The sequence below is a fragment of the Urocampus carinirostris genome, chromosome 2 (assembly GCF_059441175.1).
Source record: "Urocampus carinirostris isolate Australia breed hairy pipefish chromosome 2, RoL_Ucar_1.0, whole genome shotgun sequence".
Lineage (NCBI taxonomy): Eukaryota > Metazoa > Chordata > Actinopteri > Syngnathiformes > Syngnathidae > Urocampus > Urocampus carinirostris.
The window spans coordinates 26,351,989-26,373,625 of record NC_142350.1 but is presented as its reverse complement, the minus strand read 5'-3'; the positions used below and the strand labels follow the sequence as shown (position 1 = coordinate 26,373,625).

General features: G+C 40.1%; 1 protein-coding gene across 1 annotated transcript in view; it reads right to left on the bottom strand.

Annotated features, from left to right (window-relative positions):
• Window positions 1-21,637, bottom strand: part of LOC148371529 (CUB and sushi domain-containing protein 3-like) — a 290,824-nt gene that overhangs the window by 174,396 nt on the left and 94,791 nt on the right. The window contains exons 8-13 of the mRNA XM_088326066.1: window positions 19,470-19,557; window positions 18,233-18,357; window positions 16,981-17,102; window positions 6,411-6,514; window positions 2,983-3,095; window positions 2,591-2,773 (exon numbers count right to left, since the gene is read on the bottom strand). Coding sequence (XP_088182192.1) covers window positions 2,591-2,773; window positions 2,983-3,095; window positions 6,411-6,514; window positions 16,981-17,102; window positions 18,233-18,357; window positions 19,470-19,557 — 735 coding nt within the window. The remainder of the gene's footprint in view (window positions 1-2,590; window positions 2,774-2,982; window positions 3,096-6,410; window positions 6,515-16,980; window positions 17,103-18,232; window positions 18,358-19,469; window positions 19,558-21,637) is intronic.

The following is a 21,637-nucleotide window of genomic DNA, read 5'->3' as shown; positions in this document are numbered from 1 at the left end:
TCAGAGTAAAACAGCATCTGAGTGTTATGACTAGCTAGGAGAGAAAGTACCTGTCCCAAGGGTCTCGGGCATTACAAAAACATGAGGCTTGGTTTACAAAATGGAGTCTGAAACATGATGTACGCAGGGGTTGTCTCTCAATGGACACAGTTGACTACATGAGGGGACAAGAATAAGCATCTGGACAACAGTAACTGAATTGCTTTAGCCATGTATAATAAAACAGGAAAGAAATTTGGGTAATCTTAGAGAAATACTACTGGTCTGACTTGAGGACCCACCATTCCACCCTAATGACAAGCTACGACCCAAATCAAGATAAAAATCAATTTATCAAATTTATCAAATAAAATGACTGTGCAGTTTAAAGCAGAGATAGTGGTATACAAAAAATGACTAGCTAATTCCCAATGACTTTAAGTACCGTACTCCAAAAACTGCTTTAAAATAGCTACATACTAAATGGAAATAAATACAAATATTTTTAAAACGGCACCTGAACAATTATTATTTTTTGTTGTGGATAAAGGTCGTCAAACTTGTTTTAGCTAGGGGCCACATGATGGGGAAAAAATATCCCGGGGCAAATCCAGCAGTTTAAAGAGAGAGAGAAAAGAATAAACGAGAAAGAAGAGAGAAAAAAAGGAGGAAGAGAAGAAATAGAGAGAGGGGGGAGAGAAAGGAAGAGTGAAAGAAAAGAGAAAGTAGAAAATGGGAGAAAAGAAGAAAGAGAAAACAAAGAGAGACAGCAAGAGAAGAAATAGAGAGGGGGATGATAAAAAGAAGAAGAGCGGGAAAGAAACAGAAAGAAAGAACAAAAACAGAGAAATAGATAAAAAAGAAGAGGGAGAGAAAGAAGAGAAAGAAAAAAGATGAGAGGGACTAGAAGAGAGAGAAAGCAAGAAGAGTGAGAGTGTGAGAAAGAAAAAGAGGTGAGAGAGAGAAAGGAAGAAAAAGAGGCGAGAGAGAGAGAGAGAGAGAGAGAGTGCTCCAGTATCAGCACTTGGCTTAGGTGACATCAAGTGGATCTAAAACTGTAGCTATTATTTCTCTTGCACTTCTGTCAGTATTGTCTCATCTGGCCCACAAGCTGCATATTTGACACCTTTTATGTATATAATATGCTGGTTAAAAAAAAGCAAAAAATCTAAAATTTTAACTATTTGAAAGGGAGACACTTGTACACCATTTTCTTATTTCGCGATCATTTCCTTCTTCGACCCGAACGTTGTTTTCCACATTTTCTTTTCTTGGTACCTATTATTTTGGGAAGGAAGAGGAGCTGGAATGAACAATACAGCAATAAAACGAAATGCGGTCCCTCTCAAACACAATTGGGATGGCGCCTATTGCTTGTACGGGAAAAAGAGATCAGGCGGGGCATCATTGCTATCTACTGTTAAGGAGTCTAATTGAACTTCTGTTTTTTTTTTTCTTGGAATTATTTTCCCAAGCCAGAGGCCTGCAACCCACCGAAAAAAAGGTCCCAAAAGGAATTTGCGACCCATCAGTTGAGAAACACTGCCTGACAGTATGTTTCCTATCTTTAGGGCAGGGGTCTCCAACCTTTTTGAAGCAGAGAGCTTTTTGTTACTAGATAAACCAAAGGGTACCCAGTTTAATATGCATTTCTAAAATAACAATTTATCATGTTAATACTTTGTTATTACCAGGTTATTAAAGGTAGCAGGGGTAGGCAAACTACAGCCTGGGGGCACATGCAGCCGGACAGGCTTTTTAATTTGGCCAGCCGTACAAAACGGCGAAAAGTAGTAAATATAGTGCTAAAAGGTTGTTTGTTTATTTTTGGTGCTGGTTTTATCCCCGTTGACTCTTTGGGTTTCTATTACAAAATGTCTACAACAGAAATCCTACAAAACTAAATATAAAATGTACCGCTTACCTAATATTTCATTTTGAAAAGAAAAAAACACTACATGAATGTTAAACATAGACTATTACAGTAATACTGTAATACAATAAATTCTACTCCAGAAATAATATAATAGTAAGTCTACAGAAATACTTTAACAGAAACCCTACAAAATAATATTGAAATCCAACTTCGTTAATACTGCAGAAAATTACCACAATAATACAAAAAGAAGTATAATTCGGAAACCATGGAAAAATACGAGAAGAATGCTACAAAATACAACCACAGTAATACTACAAAATGTAAATGAAAAAAACTTGATAGGTCTCTAGGCCTGGGCCCCTGGCCACAATTTTTGGCACAGAAAATGAAAGGATGGATCACAATGACCCAGTGCTGGTGAGCTGTTTTCATTACAGGTCATAACTGTCCTTAGGGGGCACCCTGGTGCCCGCTGGCATCACGTTGGAGACCCCTGCTTTAGGGCATATGCACAGTGTCCATCATCCTTAATGTTTCCCCTACTTAACAAGACAGCAATTTCCTATAGCATCCCTTCGCCCTTTGACATGATGTACATTTCTCATTACAAAACACTGCATTGCCATTTTACTGCACTGTAAAATACTGTAGCTCTCTGTCACTGTGAACTTTCCAACCCCATAGGTAAATACTTAATTTGTTTTCATGTTTTAAAATGTACATTCAACTTACATATGCATATGGGAATATTTGCAGACCACTGATTGTTGTTCTGGCATGTTATCATCCTCTCCCCAATGAGCTCAAATCCAAACTGGCATTCAAACTTGAGAACATCTCCGTTTAAAAAGCCATTTCCCTCTTGGTAGGCGTAGAGTGGTGTACCTGGATCACCACAACTCTCTTTGTCAATTTCTGTGGGCGAAGGGAAATTGGAGAAATGACAAATGGAGAATTGAGTCAAAATGTGTGTGCTTCATATCTCACACTGACATGATCGGTAAATTTAGGAAAGAGGAATTGGACAGGATATCAGTGTGACGGACACCGGTGACCAAGGGCTTTGGAGACAGCTATTGATTATGTCCATGCATACAAATAGAAAAGCACTGAATTCCTTTTACCTTTATAGTTGATCTTGAAGCCAATGGAGCCCACACTTTCATCAGATTGCAAATGAAGCCACATTTGATAAGACATGCTCACAATAAGGTCTGGGACAAAGCTTCCAGTTAGGCTACAGAGACAAAATGGGAAGTTAGAGCACACAAACAACTGAACCTCACATAGACCGGGCTAGGGTAGTCCTCACTTTTGATTTTTCCTTAGCAAAGGCCTGAATAGGGTTATGAAACAATGAAAAAACGCTTCTTGTGATGTTTCACAGTTATCTACTATACTCTGGTCTCGCTGCAGCCGAACTTTTAATGAAGACAAGCATGTTTGATCACCCGTACCGGCTCCATGTCCGTTAAAAGATGTGATTATAAGGTTCTGTCTGTATTGTAAAAAAATATGCATGGACCTGTCTTTTAATTGTCCCTTTCCCTTATGTTCCTGCTCGGAGCCTTCGGTCGGAAAATGCTGGTCGACTGGTGATCCCAAGAGCCAAAAAGAGATCCAGCGGTTCAAAAGCGTTCTGGTAAACAACTGGGAATGTGGCTCACCAAGGTGGACAATCCCAGCCTGCCTAGTAGATTTAAAGCCTGGATCTACCAGCACCCTATTCTTCCCAGAGTCTTGTGGCCTCTCTCTGTCTATGCAGTCCCGCTGTCAAATGTGGAGTTCGTCAAAAGGAAGATCACTGGCTTTCTTCGGAAGTGGCTGGGACTTCCCCGCAGCCCCACCAGCTCTGCCCTGTATGGGACAGGCAACACCTTCAGGCTACCCTTCAGTGAGCTCACAGAGGAGTTCAAGGTGGCACGTACTAGAGAGGCTCTTCAATATAAGGATTCCAAGGACAGCAAGGTGTCATCAGCTGGGGTTGAAGTGAGAACCAGAAGGAAGTGGAGAGCTGAAAAGGAAGTGGAGGTAGAGTCACGACTGAGGCAAAGGAGACTGGTTGGGGTCCTGGCTTTGGGGAGAGCAGGTCTGGGCTTCTTTTCAAAGACCAAAGTTAGCCAGGCCCAAGGAAAGGAGAGACACCATCTTCTCCAGGAAGATGTTTGAGCAAGTGTGGGGGAAGAGCGGGTAAGCAAGGCAGTCGGACTCGGGAAGCAGGGAGCATTGAGGAAACCAATGAAAGGAAAGCTGGTGGAGGAGTGCACGGGCAAGGGCTGAAAAAGTTTCTTTGAGCCAATAGAGGTCGGCTGCAAAGGTTTTGCTGGACGATCCTACTACAAAGTCCTGGGACAGTTGGGTGTGAGGGAAGCCATGAAATCCGCTAGCAAAGCTGAAGAAAAAGCCACTTGGTGGCTATGGTTCAAAAGGGGCAGATCCATGGAGTGCTACTGGGGCGCAAGTTGAGACGTGATCAACCTGGGTAACCTGGGCGAGAGTGTCTGATGTTGCGAGACCCCAAACACTCAATGAACCCAGGCTACATCACTGATAATGTGTCCCCAAGTGTTCATATGAAAATGTAAAGTATATTCTTTTTTTGCTCTTTCCTCCTTTAAATTGTTTACTGCTGATTGTTTTTTTATTATATTGTTTACTGTTTATGTGTGTTGCACTTCAAATGTAGGAGAAATATGTTGTTGCTGGTGAGGTGCAAAAAAATATAACAAGGTACTATAACACAAGTGGCCGTCTGTTCTTCTCCATTCAAATAACTCAAATACTGCTCAGAAAAATTCAAATTCTTTGACAGGCAACTATTAAAAGTAATGGCAATAGTTAGTTTTCCTGGTAACTAGTTACTTTGACAATTGAGTCATTCAATTACTCACTCATAAATACTGAGCATTTTAAAACTAACGTGCCCGACAATGGCTAATAGCTAAGAAGGCTGAGAAATGGCAAACTGCAAAAATTCCGCCATGTTATACAGAAAGCAGCGTTGCCCATTTCATGTGATTGTGGTGCGATGATACGAAGACCCCCCAGATGCTGCACATGATTACACGGTGGATTTACGCTTCGCATTATTAGTTGGGAAGGGCTTTGCAAGGCACAACTCATTGCCAACAGTCCAAAGCCAGTCCGAGTATTATAATCCTCCAATTCCACATTATGTCTAGAATCCAGATTTTTCTTATCAGAAATAAATGGGCCCATTTATTTCATAAGGGGAAGCTTGGGCGCCTTGGTAACCAAGGGCATTTCCAAGAGTGGCACAAGTGTTACCTATCTGGTAGATGCTAACAACGACATTTTCCCCTGAATGAAAAATACTTTTATGAGACAAACTGGCTTCATGCTAACAAGTCATGTTAGCTACTTGCTAACGATGCATGCTAACAGCTACATGCTAATGAGTAGATGCTAACGAGTGATGCTAATCACTAAAAGCTAATGAATCTTGCTAAAAGCTACATGCTAACGAGTAGATACTAATAAGTTATGCTAATGGATACATGCTAATGAGTCATGCTAACTGCTACAAGCTAACAAGCAGATTCTAACGGGTCATGATAATGGCTACTTGCTAACAGGGTTGGGTAGGGTTACTTTAACTGGATTACTTTCAATTACTTTTGGATTACTCCAATACCAAATATGCTAATAAAAGACAAAATAAACTCAATATGAATAAAATTATGACTCACAACACGTGGTAAGCTTTCTCTCCTGGCTTTGATCTCTTTGATCTCCGGCAAAACTAACATAAAATGCGACAGAAACAAAATCAAAATAAATCCAAACAGCTTGCCAACAGCATTTTTGCCCTTCCATGTGTTCCAATACTCCCCAAGCCTGGACAAAATTTAGTAATTTTTATTCATATTTAGTTTCTTTTGTCTTTTATTAGCATATTTGGTATTGGAGTAATCCAAAAGTAATTGAAAGTAATCCAGTTGAAGTAACCCTACCCAACCCTGCTTGCTAATGAGGCATGCTAACTTCTAGATGTTAATGAGTATATGCTAACAAGTCATGCTAACGGCTACATGCTGATGGCTACATGCTAACATTCTAACTCAAACTAAATAGGCCCGCTCGCTTCATTTGGTTATTACTGTGTTATTATTGTGTATTAACAGTGCTATTTCTATGTTATTACTCTAGCTAATTAGTAGATGCTAACAACATTTTTTTTCCCCCGAATGAGCAATACCTCCATGAGACTGCAGCAAGATTTCCATTTTCTTAGCGTCCAGCTTTCACAATTTCTGCGGGAATTGTGTAGTTTTTATTATTACAACTATTGTTATTATTATTAAAATTATTATTATTAAATCATATTGTTGTCGTTGTTGTTAATGTCATGATTGTGTTATTTGTATTGTTGTTTTTATTTCTAAAAAGTCCAAACATTTTAAAAGGCGCCCTTGGGCTGGGCCGCGATGATATCGGTCATTATACCGGTCCTCGGTACAGTGAAGGTTGAGAATGACTTCAATAGCACAAATAACCTCATCGTTTTTGTATTCATTCGAGCACGACTTACACTTGGATGATTGTTTTGGAATCCCCTACTTCGCCTCCATCTCCAATTGTGAGCGAATCATACCCAATCTCCAGGTCAAATTCTTCAAAGTTGATCTGAATGACCTGTAAGAAGGACACATTTCATGGTAAAGTGCTAAATCTTAACTTCGGTTACAACAACAACCAGTTTCGATTTCCATACCTGTCAAGCTCCGGGGCTCCATGCCCTTACAAACTGTCGTATTTTCCCTTACAAGATACAAAATAATCTTACACCATATTTTCTTTTTCAAACGTGTTTATTTATGTAGTTTAACATGTCATATTGTACATGTGTTTCGTTATATCATCTCATCTCATCTCATCAGCTACACCGCTTATCCTCATTAGGGTCGCCATCTCCGGGCAGTGGGCAGGGGACACCCTGAACTGGTTGCCAGCCAATCGCAGGGCACACAAGGACAGACAACTCATTCGCTCATTCACACCTAGGGACAATTTGGACCGGCCAATTCACCTGAAATGCATGTTTTTGGAATGTGGGAGGAAACCGGAGTGCCCGGAGGAAACCCACGCAAGCACGGGGAGAACATACAAACTCCACACAGGAAGTCTGGAGCTGGATTTGAACCCACGACAGGTTCCCATGACATGAACTGTGCCGCACAAGCGCTAACCACTGCGCCGCCGTGCTGCCCTCGTTATATCATATATATTGTTAATTAACATTTTGTTGTGAGATCCTAAGTTGCTGGACATGAATGAGGTTTATTATAAAAAAAGTTCAAAAATGAAGTAGCTTGGACGTTCACTGTAGAAGGAAAAAATACATGCAAATATAATTAATTAGAATTCTTATTTAAATTATTAATTCATTTCCTGAATTAAATTGTTGTTGTTAATATACGGATTAAAGGGATAACTACAAACCTGTCTTTTTCCATTTTCTCATTTTATACCTCCTTTTTTTCTTAACTTCTTTATACAACATCATAATTCGTAATATAATGCATCAAAGCAAGTGAGCCGTTTGAGAACCGGCTCTCTTTAATGAGTTGAGCCGAAAAAGCCCGGTTCTCTAAAAAGAGACGGACTTCCTTTCACTAAACAACTACCGCTGAATGATGCATGATAGGAAATCCCCAGGCGGCAGACGCATACACACAGTAGAATCAAACCGCTCGCTTCGTTTGCAACGAAAAATTGATACCGAGATAGAGGCTACCGGTGATATCATATTTTAATTATATTTCCTGCCTTTTTCAGTGTTAATGTGGAAAAAAAAAAAATTCTTCTTTTTTTTCGTTTGTCTCACTTTTTTTCCAATGTTGTCTTTTTTTCTTTATTTTTGCCCCTTTTATTTCATTTCATGCAAAGTAATAGATAATAATTAGTAACGTTGGGATTAAAGCAGCAAAAAAACCTAAAGAGCCATTTGGGAAGCGACCGAAGGGACCTGGCTCCCCACCAATTAACAGCCTGTTTCCTCCAAGACCCCTTTAATGAGCCGAGCCGAGAAAAACAGTTCTCCAGAAATAGTTGGAACACTCATCCCTTCAAGTAAACCGCCGTCAAAGACGTCAGCATGGTGTTTGGTATCTGCTCAGAAAAGTCAAAATTCTTTGACGTACAAGAACTTCTTTTTAAAGTAGCAGGGCACACGCACTGCTCCTCGCCTAGGGCCGTTTGCACTGAAGGTAAATACAATGCTATCTTTGTTTGTTGTATTTTGTGACATTTTTTTCAAAGGAACTTTGCTCGTACCTTTTTTTTGAAACCATAATTTAGGACAAAACTGGCAGTCAAATTGAGTCTCACTCAACATTCTTAAGTAACTGCTGGAGGGAGACACAAAGATGTGATGCTACAGGACACTTTTAAGCATCAGCTACGTAGCTTTGGCGGGATCATTATTTCAGAGATTTTACCAAAACATATAGTGAAATAAAATGTGCTGAAATTTTTTTTTTGTTTTTTGTTTTTTTGCCTTTATGGTTCTTCTGGTGGCAGTGCAGCGTCAGAGTAGTTACCGCGTCCACGACACAGTTCTGAGGTAATGGGATCAAATCCTCCTGTGCCGAGTTTGTATGTTCACCCTGTGCTTGCGTGGGTTTCTTCCGGGCACTCCGGTTTCCTCCCACAATCTAAAAACATTCATGTCAGGTCAATTGGACGATCTAAACGGTTCCTAGGTGTGACTGAGCGAGTGAGTTGTCTGTCTCTGTGTGCCCTGCGACTGGCTGGCAACCGGTTCAGGGTGTCCCCTGCCCACTGCCTGAAGATAGCTGGGGTGGGCTCCAGCACCCCTGCGACCCTACTGAGGATAAGCAGTGTAGATAACGGATGGATGGATGTTTTTTTCTTTATTGTTTTTGATATCGAAGTATCGTGCATTGTGTTCTACTAGATGGCAGACCTCGGCAGTGCAGATAATGGATGGATGGCTATTCCGGTCAAAAAGGATCCTGACCCCAGCACTAGAGGATACTATCGCTTTAAAAATAGACTCAATCATCGTGTTGTGAATCCACTTGAGTGCGATGCTTTGTTGGCTGTTCTATTACCAAATTGTTACAAAATGGACAAGTTTTTATTTTCCACGAAAGTGTGAATATTTCTTGCTTTCCTCCGCCATTGTTTGGTGATTTTCTTTTCTGAATACCCGATGACCCATTGGACTGGTAAGTCTGAATTATTTGTATGAGCATTAGCTGTGATTTGTTAGTATAAGAACTCGCCATGACGCTAATCCATGCTAATGCAAACACGTGTTTTTGACGTTTGTACAGAAATTGTCTGTAGACGAAACAAATATCCTAATGCAATAATTACTAGAATGCTAGCGGTAGCATGCTAACATGATGTTGTGCATTTCAATGAAATAACCTTGAGGTTTCAACAAATGTTTACTATGGTAACATTAGCATTTTGTTAGATTTAGCTTCTAAATTATTTGGAATGCTTTTATAAAAGGATTGTCTGGTCCATGCCGGCCAGGTGCCCAACTGCCTAACTTAAATCATGATGGCGAGCTGAAGAGTTAGGCAAAGAGTCTATCCGCATCATGCTGTCAACATCACTTCAATCCCTGGTCCAGTAGGAGGCGCCAAAGCCTATCATTGATTGTCACAACTTTTCAAGCATTGCCACCATCAACTTTTTTCTCAATTGAGCTACGGACAGTATCCACTCAAACCGATAAAGCAAAGAACTCTGGGCTTTGTTGTTTATGAACCACAACTGGGAAAACTGCCCATTTTTAAGTTGATCACAGATATTTGTACACATTATTTTCGTTTTTGTCTAAAGGCAGCTTGTAAACATTTGTGTTTTTATTGGTTTCTACCGTTGTACATTTACATTTTTGTTCCAATATATTTCGTTGCATAACGTATTTGCCCAGTCTCTTAATTTATTGTTTACCATCCATCACTTAAAAGGTTTATGTTTGTAATTTCATGAGTATTAACCGAATACTTGCTACAACAGCACTAGGTAGCGACTACTTCAATGCACGTAATTAAAAAAATAGTGTTCGACGAGCGCAAATGATTTGATGTCAAGCAAGCTAGTCCCTATTGGTGGCAGTTAACGAGCAAATAAATCAATTGTGCTAGTTTGGTGATTGGAAAAGTACCTTAGGTACGTCCGCAACGAGCCACGTTGCACTTTTAGAATGCACAAACGACTATGTCAATACCATATGTTTTTTAAATTAAACACCCTCAAACAGGTTTCAAACATTTGGTGCGGAATCCTGATGCCTGAATTATATAAACAGTAATCCTAAATTGTATCGCGGTTTACTTTTCAGGTTTTTTTTGCGGATTCTCATTGTGTTCTGCAGAAGACAATACATGATCACGAGGGAAGGTCTCCGAGGCCTGTGTTTTTGTGTGTGTATGTGGGTGTGACTTTCTCGTCTTTGACTGGTATAGGCTAGTGTATGCTGTCGGTCAAAGAGCTGGGCGGGCACACAAGTCAACGAGTCTACCCAAAACAAACTGCAATGCACGGCGCCGGCAGTTAGCAGCCCGATACATTGAAAATAAATTCATCAATCAAATCGGATTTGAGGAAAGTCAGAGCCAAAAGAAATGATGATCAACCAGAGGGTTTTCGATGGATTAGTATCTGGTTCGGGAAGAATCTAAGGAGGCGTCGGGAGAGGAAACAATATCAGGGCTACATGTTCGGCCTACTGCTTGCTACGTAACGACTCTCACAAGCCACCCCTGCCGAGCCTGTATCTGACCAATGCAAAATCCATCCATCCATCCACTCATCCATTATCTGCACCTCTTATCCTCAGTAGGCTCGTGGGGGTGCTGGAGCCCATCCCAGCAATCCTCAGGAAGTGGGCAGGGGACACCCTGAACTGGTTGCCAGCCAGTCGCAGGGCACACAGAGACAGACAACTCACTCGGTCATTCACACCTAGGCACAATTCAGACCGGCCAATTCACCTGACATTCATGTTTTTGGAATGTGGGAGGAAACCGGCGTGCCCGGAGGAAACCTACGCAAGCACGGGGAGAAAATGCAAACTCCACACAGGAAGGTTCGATCTTATGACCTCAGAACTGTGCCGCACACGCGCTAACCACTGCTCCACCGTGCTGCCCCAATGCAAAATCCATTACCCATAAAATAGATGACCTGGAGATACAACTCATGGGAAACCTCCACATTTGTGATTATTATATTTTAATCGGCACTGAGAACTGGCTTGACTGAAGGATCTCTGATGCTAGCGTGCTGCTCTTTACATAGCTTTGTTACACTGAAAGGAGAACACCTCCAATTTTGTTCTATAATGACATAGACCATTCAACTGCATTTCAGTGTTTTTATTTGTATATCTATCTATATATATATATATATATTGTGTTACAGCTGTATATATTAGGTTACTGTTACCTAATAAGTAAATGTCCCCACTAGGCGGGTTTTGATTTTCACGGGACTTTTTGAGGGACGCAACCGCCGCTAAAACAAGGGGATTACTATATACTCATTTCCATCAAAATTGATTTTTAGGAAGTAACTTGGTTGCACATGTATATGTACTTTGCTCAAAACCAACATTAATGTAAGCATCATAGCTTTCCTCGAATTGCGAATACAAATTGTGTTCATTTAATCCAAGGTTAAGCCAACCTTGTTGAAGCTCAGTTAGTTTTTGTTTCTGATTGATGCGGGGGCCTACCATTTAGACATACATTTCTAAAATGACACCTCATGCTATCACTGTGTGACTGTGTTATTACCAGGTTGCAATATTCAAATTGACTACTAAAACATGTCAGTTGGGAATCTAATTGACGAGAAAATCACAATGACCTATCACTGGCAAGCTATTTTTAGAACCTGTTCGTGGGATGCTCAGGTGTTCATAGGGGGCCTGCTGACACCACGTCCAGGAACCCTGATCTAATTTAAAACAATTTAATCATCCCATTACATAAACAATGACACTGAAAAAAACAACCTTTGGTTAGAATCCATTAGTTCATTGTGGCTCATCATATTTTGTTGATAACAAAAATGAATATAATTTGAGTTAATGTTAAGGTTTCAAAAAACGATTTGATATAAGTGTCCAATAAGATTAACCCAAAAAACCAGGCAAAAGTCAGCAGCACTTGGGATGAATAGAGGGTCAGAATACTGCTCCAAACTACAACCACCCTTAAGAATTTCGGCTCAGTGAAAAGTTCTTCATCCTCCGTGAAGAGGTAGAGGCAGCAATACCTTGCTGAAGAACAGGAAGTCTCCGGCTAATCGAAAAAGTTCTGACAGAACTCATAAATTGGAGGTGGAGTAAATGCAAACACCTTGACAAAGATTTGCAAAATGATCTGACAAATGACTTCCACATGAACACCATCACTAGTAATTTTGCTATTAAATACACTATGCCCCAACTACAGAACCATCTATTCAAGTAAATAGAAGAACAGGAACGTGAGATCTAGTTTATCGCCTAGAAAAAGCATCAACACAGTATGGGAAGGAAATCAGCACGGATAACACAAAAGTAATGACCAACAACCCCAAGGTTTCACAAACCTCACCATCAACCCCCAAGAGCTTGTCAATGTCTTTGAGCTGTCAAATCAGAAGATGGGACAGAACCAGAAATCATGGACAGGAAAGTTTAAACCACTGCCGCAGTCTTGGCTTGAGAGACATGGACTCTCACAGAAAAGCTAGAAAGAGAAATCCTGGCCATGAAGATTTAAGGCTACAGGAAACGATTAAGCATCAGCTACATAGCCGATGTGAAAAACAAAACGGTGCGTAGCATCATCAGGGAGCACATTGGACCCTAGGAAGACTTGTTGTCAACTACACAGACAAAAACTACAGTGGGATGGTCATGTCACAAGATCATCTGAGATTGTTCTCCAGGGCACAGTCCAAGGGGGCAGGAGGAGAGAAAGACAGAAAAAGAACTGTGCCTGTTTTTTTTTTCTCATACATTGCAGAAGTATTGGTTTGACACTCTGTAAAACTAGACTCAGACGGGTGCCAAAAACATGTGATCAGGTCATCCCTAGCTTCAACAGTCCTTATACTTCAATGTCAGGTCAGGTATAGCTGCCACTCATTAAGTTGAAGCTACAAAGCTACAACACGGTCTATTTCAAGTGAGCAAACAAAACCAACCAAATGTCTCGCCACCTTACATTGTGTGATCCAAGAGAAAACATCGCATAACAAAACGCACATATACAACAATCCCCGAAATGAGGGAGTTAAAATTCCTTTTTAAAACCAATCACACAAGTAGTGCACTCTCATCGATTCACGTACTGTAATTGACTAATAACGTACGATACACTTCCCGAGCTTGGCTTCCCAGTACAGTAGACCCCTGTGATATGATAGTAATCTATTCTGAGGCGGGAATTGCAAATTGAAATTGCCTTCTGATAAAGCAGGAGATAGAAATCTATGGTAATGCATAGCTAATACGTTCAGATCTCCAGGTGCCCCAGATCAAAATATTAAAATCAGGGTTTATACACCTTTTTCATGGCCAAATTCAAGCACTTTTCCAGCATTTCAAGGCAACTTTTGAATTCTTCCAGTACCTTTGAAGATAGAAATCCAGCTCAGATCAAAAAAAGTTTTTTTTTAATTTGTTGTTGACTTTAATGACTAAAATAAGGTCGCTATCTTGCTACTAGCACATACTTTGTGGTATTTTGAACTATTTCTGTTTATGATCTACGATCTTTTTGTGTCAATGGGCTGACATGAACTCCGCCATTCTGCCTTAACAATGTGTGCTCAGTTTGGATATGTAATACTCGTTTACAAACACGGAGAGGGCTGATTTAGTTAGATCTGTTAATATTTTTCTATTTCATGTGTTTTTCAGGGATCCATTGCAAAACATGAAATTACTAGTGACTAAAAAAATGGTGTATAATGTTTTGTTATTATTATTGATAATATATAATTAAAAAATAAAATATTTTAAGGATCTGTTTGGGAGCTAAAAGGGCCCTTCTTGTTTTTAGGCTCATTTTCTGGTCATTGATCAGTCGTTGTTTGGTCTGTTTTCTTGTACACTAAAATGTACTCCTAGTGCCTTTTTAAAATTCCGAACGCACTCGTTGTGATGTCCTCTGTCACCACTGAATAATGTAGTAGTTGTTTATCAACCACATGGACCATATTCAAATGTTTTTGATAAATTTTCGTAACTGTTAACTGACTTAATAACTAATACAGACAGTATTATAATTAAGTTATAATTATGAGTGATTATCATGTTCGCATTAACTTCCCATCTAATAAACTTACGGTTGTTTTAGGTCGTTGATTGATATATTTGGTTGCAATCAAATAGCTGATGTGCCCACTTATGAAGAGTGGAATACTCTAGACCTCGTAGCCTCAAATGTTTTGGTGTCACCGCATACAAATGTTATTTCTGATCCTTCTCTCGTTAAATGTGAGGTGCTGTTTGTGGTTTACTGTGATAAGGAAATTAAAGGTTTTAGCAGCCACAATGTCCGGCTTGCAACAGCTTTTGCTCTAATAGAACTATTACCAGTGGCAATGGCGTCCTTCTCTTCATATTTTGGGCCTTTTGACTGACTTAATTACTTTAATCCTGCTTTGAAAACGTCCTCGACTCTGTAGCGCCCCAACATTTCAACTAAGAAGCTCACTTAAACAAGGTTTCAGGAAACCTGAACTAAAGTGGCTCACTTCAACTGTTGAGGTTTTCCAACTAGCCTAATGTGACGGTTGCTGAATTATAAAGTAGCTCTTGCCTCAGCTAAAGCATCGTTTTTCTTTAAGATTTTTGCTCTACATAAATATAATCCGAATTTTTTGTTTGAAACAATGGCGACACTTACGAGACAGCAACTTAACCCTAATAGTTCTACGGATTCACCCATGACCTTATGGTATTTTTCAATAAAAAGATTCAACTCATCCGGAAATAAATTTTAGACGAACACTGTGCAACTTTGTCCTACTTTAAAGATTTGTAAGTTTGTAGGTCGTGTCCTTGTTGGCGGCTGTCAAGAAATGTTTTCCAGTTTTAATGATCTTACACAGATGGTCAGTAGCCTGCTTGACCTGTTTCAGACTTGACGAGTGAAAGATCTGTTTGGAATTTTAGGACCTCTCCTCAAGTAGCCGTCAAGTTTGCTGTCACTAAACCTATGCTTAAGCGACCTAACCTTGACAATTTTCAGGCTTCACTGATAAAAGATCTGTTTGGCATTTTAGGACCTTCAGTTTCATCTCATCTCATCAGCTGCACCGCTTATTCTCAGTAGGGTCGCGGGGGTGCTGGAGCCCATCCCAGCAATCTTCGGGCAGTGGGCAGGGGACACCCTGAACTGGTTGCCAGCCAATCGCAGGGCACACAGGGACAGACAACTCGCTCGCTCATTCACACCTAGGGACAATTTGGACCGGCCAATCCACCTGAAATGCATGTCTTTGAGATGTGGGAGGAAACCGGAGTGCCCGGAGGAAACCCACGCAAGCACGGGGAGAACATACAAACTCTGCACAGGAGGTCCGGTAGCTGGATTTGAACCCACACAGGAGGTTCCCAAGACCTTAAAACTGTGCCGCACACGCGCTAAACACTGCGCCGCCATGCTGCCCCGACCTTCAGTTTGAAATATTATTAATATATTGCTCTCCTCGGGTAGCTTTTAAGTTAAGTATCATTAAACCTGTGCTTAAGCGACCTAACTCTGACCCAGAAAACCTATGTAATCATATGCCAGTTTCAAATATACCATTTTTTGCTAAATCACTTGAAAAGGTTGTTGCACAGAAGCTGAATGACTTTATGTCCGAAAATAACATCCGTCCAGTCAGCATTCAGAGCATATCCCACTTCTGAAACAGCCTTTGTTAAGGTAACCAATGATCTCCACTTAGAAATAGATTCCGGCGCCTTGACAATGCTACTGCTGCTGGTTCTCAGCTGGTTCTCGTCTTTTGATACTGTGAACCTCAACATATTACTTTATCGTCTGGAAAAACGGATTGGTATCTCAGAGACCAAACTCTCGTTGTTACATCCTACCGGTCACACGGGACACAATGTGTTAACTTTAGCAACCTGACCTCTAAACATTTTGATGTCACTTGTGGTGTTCCACAAGGCTCTGTTCTTGGCCCTCTTCTTTTTAGTATATGCTTTCGTTTGGTGAAAAGCCATCTAAATACTCGGACAAAGAGCTAAAAACAAAGACAGCTATCTAGAAAGGAGCCCATAATTTAGCTTGATAACTAGCACAAAAGTTAAAATGTTAGCTAGATAACATGCAAAAATGTAATAAGCTAAATAGCTTAAAAAAAGTAGATTGAAGTTTAGTTAAAAAGGTAAACGGGTAAAAAAAATGGAGCTAGAGAGCTAGCTGAACAAGTAAAAAGACAAATAAATAACCAGATTAAAAGCTAAAAAAAGCCAGATAAGTAACTAAAAAGGAGGCCAATATTTAGCTTAATAACAAGCAAAAAAATAGAATATTAGCTACATTGCTTGCTTAAGAGCCAAAGGTTAGGACGATAACAAGCTACAAAACTAAAAAGGTATCCAAAAAGCTAGCTAAAAAAACGCATGAATTGAAATTTGGTTTGTGTTATTTCCTGTAAAATAAATCAATAAAAAAATACATAAATACATTTGTTTAATACATAGATTTTCAGTTTATTCTCTTAAAGATTTGTTTAAAATAACTATACTTGAATATTTTTTTGTCCCTGAACTGGAATTTATTTATTAGATGTTCTAAAATATCAACTTGTTGTGGTATTTGTTGTTACCATGTTATTACTAGGTTACTTATCTAAAAACAGCGTTAAATAAACTCGATATGAAAAATCATTTTACTAGAAAGTCACAATAACCCAACACTGGTGATCTATATTGAGAACAGGTTCGCGGGTACCTCAACTGTTCTTAGGGATCAGTTGGAGTCCCTTGGTCCAGGGTATGCCCTGCCCACTGCCCGGTTTCAACTGGGATGGGCACCCCCGTCACCCTAGTAAGCGGTTTGGAAAATGTATGTAAGAATAAAGTGTATTTCTACTACCTTGTTGTGATCACTGGCAGTGATTATCCACACACATTGTGAGTTACTGTCGTACTGAATGGGGAAGTTAGGCGATGTAAAGGTCCCAGAAGGTCCAAGTAGATTAGAACCACACGTTTTCACTGCAACAGATTAAGACGTAAAATAGAAAAATAAGATTGAGCTTGAATACGTCTTCTTGCCCCGAAGAAAATATGGAATAACGTACGTTTTTTACACAAGTGTAGCAAAGTGACACCAAAGTCATTTAAGTGAGCCCAAAGTGGGCAAAACTTTTACCAGACCAACAGAGCAAACCTGGTTAAAAGCCACAGGCAACAAATTTAAAGAAAAAAACGCAACTTTATTTTTGTACACGCAATCTAGATTTTAATCTGCGTGCCATAGAAATGAACTCATTCTAGTCAATTTCTTAAACCTTAAAAAATCAGCCGGGAAATGTCTAGTACAGAAAAGTAACTAATTCTGCCCCGATTAAGACACTCGCTCGCAGCAGTCAATATTGATTATATTGGCATTAACATATTTGCAAGAATGCAACAAAAACATTCTCAAAAAAACTGTACTGACTAAACCTGAAAAGCTTGTACAATCACAACAGCCTGAACCAATGTTGAACCCTGCACCTGATCTTAAGTGCTCCCATCCCTTGCGTACATGACAAAGTGATTGACGGGAGTGCTACTACTAGATAAAAATATACCTAAATGCTTGGAATACTTCTAGTAAGTAGTGACGACTGATTCATTTTTTCAGGTAACTAATTATTGGGTGTATTTTTCCTATCAGGCCAAAAGCCGACATATTAGGCCGTTATCAAACCAAATGTTGTCAGCCTGATAATCATCGTGGACCTCTCCTTTGTAGTAACTGGTATCGGGATGTTTAATGATTTTTTGATGTAATAATAGTAATATTTCTTCTCTTTATTAATTAGTCATGTCCGCGAGGGATGGGTGAGCTTAAGGTGAATCACATGGCTCAGCATGTATACAGGCTGTTGTGTTGTACGGGCCTCTGATATTTAGTCAGTACAGTATATTGATATTTAGTTGTAGTTAAATATAAAGAAATATAACATGTGATTGTTTTCATATATATATTTATCTATAGTTGAAAACAAATGGAGAGGTCTTCAGGATCAACTCATGGAGCACATATTTGAACCCAATGGGCCCCGTGGCGACTCCAAATAGCTGCCCACCGCTGCTCTAGAGGCAGTGCCTCAATCCTAGCGTATTTGTACTCTCACCTTTGCAGACGGGCCTGTGATCGCTCCAAGCTGCAAAGACTTCAGCCACGCGCTGGCAGGTAATCGTTTTGGAACCCTGCAGCACATGGTCCTCATCGCACACAAATTGAACAGTTGCTCCGATGCTGAAAAAATACACATGATTAACTGCGGGAAAATCACTCAGTTCCTTAAAAAGATAAAATGCCTCAGTCGTTTTTCACAAACTCATCAGTCTAAAAATGGATGCACCACAATTTTGGTTGCAGTTTACAGTCTTTGGGACCCATGTTTGGCCTTCTAACAAAAACAGGGGCTGGGAACCTGTGGCTCACGAGCCATATATGGCTCTTTTCATTTTCTTTTTCACATTCCAAAGTCATACAATTAAATTCAATCATATATATCAGGGGTGGCGAACAAGTTTGACACAAAGAGCCGAAAGTTTTAACCATGAGAGTCAAACAGCCACACCACGCACTTGAGACAGTCGTTTTACCTGGCTTTTCAAGGTGCTCAATTTTTGCTTGCGTAATTCACTACCTTTGGGGAATTCTGTTTCAATATTAGCATGGGCTGTGCTAAAATGATGCTGAAGATTTGAAGTCTTGAAATGGGATATCATGGTACTGCATGATAAACATAGTGATTTGCCATTCCGTTCAACAAAAAAGTAAGCATCTTCCCATTCTTCCGGAAATGCCCTGTGTTCATCTTCATATTTCCGTTTCGCTTTGCATTTTGCCATTTTGATCATGAGAGCAACAGTCTGCACGCTCATAAAATGTTTACTTAATTTCCCGGCACTAGACGTAACCTACGCAGATGATTGGCAGTCAGTTATGTGTCTGGAGCAATATAAAAACAACAAATCTGCCAAATGAATTTCAAAATATTATTTGTTATTAACTCTGATGGATTCAAGTGTGTTTTAAGAGGGGAAAAAACTTAACATGAAACGAGGCAAAGAGTCACAGTATATAGAAAATATGATGAGGCAAAGAGCCGCATTCTTATCGGCCAAGAGCCGCATGCGGCTCCAGAGCCGCATGTTTGCCACCCCTGATATATAATCATCAAATGACACACAGTGAAATAAAATGTGTTGAAGAAATAGCTTTAGTCCAAGTTTGGCAGTTTTGTCGTAAAATATATGGTGAGGTTCTTTCAAATAGTTTTGAAATATTTGAGTATTTATGGCTCTTTAGGTGAAAAAGGTTCTTGACTCATGAGTTCCACTCTAAATGTGCTGAGTTACCTGAAGTCTGAGCCAATATGTTTGCCATTTTCTGGCTCTCCTGGGTCAGGACAGTAATTGGACAGCTGCTTCACTCCTCCTTCATTCACTGCAGCAGAAGGAAAGCAAGCTATTTATATTGACAAACTTTGCACTCTGACATTCCTATTTCGAAAAAGTACAGTAGAATACCGCGTTTTTAATGCGCTGTTGCTGCAACAGCGTAAAAGAAAAAAATGCATCCGTCTTCCGGTGCCATTTTTTCAAAGGTCAGCTATTTGGCAGAAGGTTGTAAATGCAGATTTTGCATTAGTTCGCCAAAGGTGAATTGACTCGTTTGCCTTAACTATACGAAGAAAATACAGTATGTGGCTGAAGAAACTTAGGACAAATTAACAATTTAAAGGGGGAGTGTGTATCAGTTAGGGCCACCTAGCAGTAAATAAAAAGGGATATTTCCATTACTATGAAAAATACATGAACTAACAAATAACTAATAATAATACTTTTGGGGAGAATTTTTTATTTGCCCCCTTCCTGAAGTCTGTTTTTTCTTTAGAGTATTTATCACTCCTTGTGCTCTTTTTTTACATCATAGATTGATATTTGGTGGTCAAATAATTCACACTGTCCCTTTAATAATCAAATAGATGCCTTTTAATGAAATCCAAAATAGTTCACTTTAGTAACTTTGTCTTCAATTTGATACAAATCCACACGACATATATTTATAGAAAAAATGTGAAGCCTGAAAAGGGTCAAGGTTGGGTCGCTTAATAGGTTTAATGACGGCAAACTTAAAGGCTACCTGAAGAGAGCAATTCATTAATAATATTTAAAACGGAAGGTCCTAAAATTCCAAACAGATCTTTCACCCGTGAAGCTTAAGATCTGTATTTGGCAATGTTCAACATTCCGAAAAAAAATTGACTAGTCTTTTACTGTGGGCGTGGTGTCAACTCCTGTTTGCAGGGCAATATTTCCATCTCCTGTTTACGAGTGTGATCGACATCATTATTTTTTTATTTTCTTAGCATTATTTTTGCCAAGGCAAAGAACCACAGCCCACTTTTAAGTCAGGATCCAGCAGTTGAAAAACTTTGAAATAGCGCATTTCTATATGCTCTTGAATTCCATGTCAATAAAAGGACTGCTGGAAATACTGCTGTGATTTTATACATAAACAAACCTTACAACTGCAGCGTTGTGTTTGTCAGCTTTAGCTTTTACAGTTCAAAATTTTTAGTGGTGTGCAACCCAGTCTGAGTGCTGCATGTACTTTATGTTTTTAGGTTTCTCTTCTCGAACTCCATCGATCCAACCCGCTAACATTTATCTGAGGTCAGGTCCCGGGAGCAGCAGGGAAGCCCAGGCCTCCTATACCCAAGCCACTTGGTACAGCTTGTCCGACAAGATCCAGAGGCATTCAGAGGCCAGCTTGGAGACGTAGTCTCTCCAGTGTGTCCTGGGTCGTCCCCGAGGCCCCATACCCGTAAGACATGTTGGGAACATCTCCCGAGGAAGACCTCTAGGATCTTATTAGATGCCCAAGCCTTATCAGCTGGCACCTCTCAATGCAGAGGAGAGTTGGGTCAACGCTGAGTCCCTCCAGGATGACCGAGCTTCCCATACCATCTCTAAGGGAGAGCCCACCCACCCTGCAGAGAAAACGTATTTAGGCCGCTTGTATCCGGGATCATGTTGTCTTGTAAGGGTAGGGACGGAGTTTGACCGGAAAATCCAGAACTTTGCCTTTGGGTTCGGCTGTAATGTATTGCTTTCTGGTCTCCCGATGTCTAGCATTAAAAGTTTGCAGGTGGTTCAGAATGCGGCAGCTAGACTTTTGACTAAGACCAAAAGTTTGAGCATATTAATTCTGTGTTGGCCGACTTGCACTGGCTCCCCGTCCACTTAAGATGTGACTTTAAGGTTCTCTTATTAACATATAAATGTTTGCATGGGCTTGCACCCTCTTATCTCTCTGATTTGATTTCCCCCTATGTTCCTGCACGGAATCTGCGCTCGGAAAATGCCGGTCTACTTGTGACTCCGAGAGCCAAGAAGTCTGCAGGCTCGAGAGCGTTCTCCATCCGGCCCCCCGGTGTTATGGAACGCCCTGCCTCCGGAGATAAGATCTGCAACCTCAACGGAAGTTTTTAAATCAAGGCTTGAGACACACTTCTATTCCA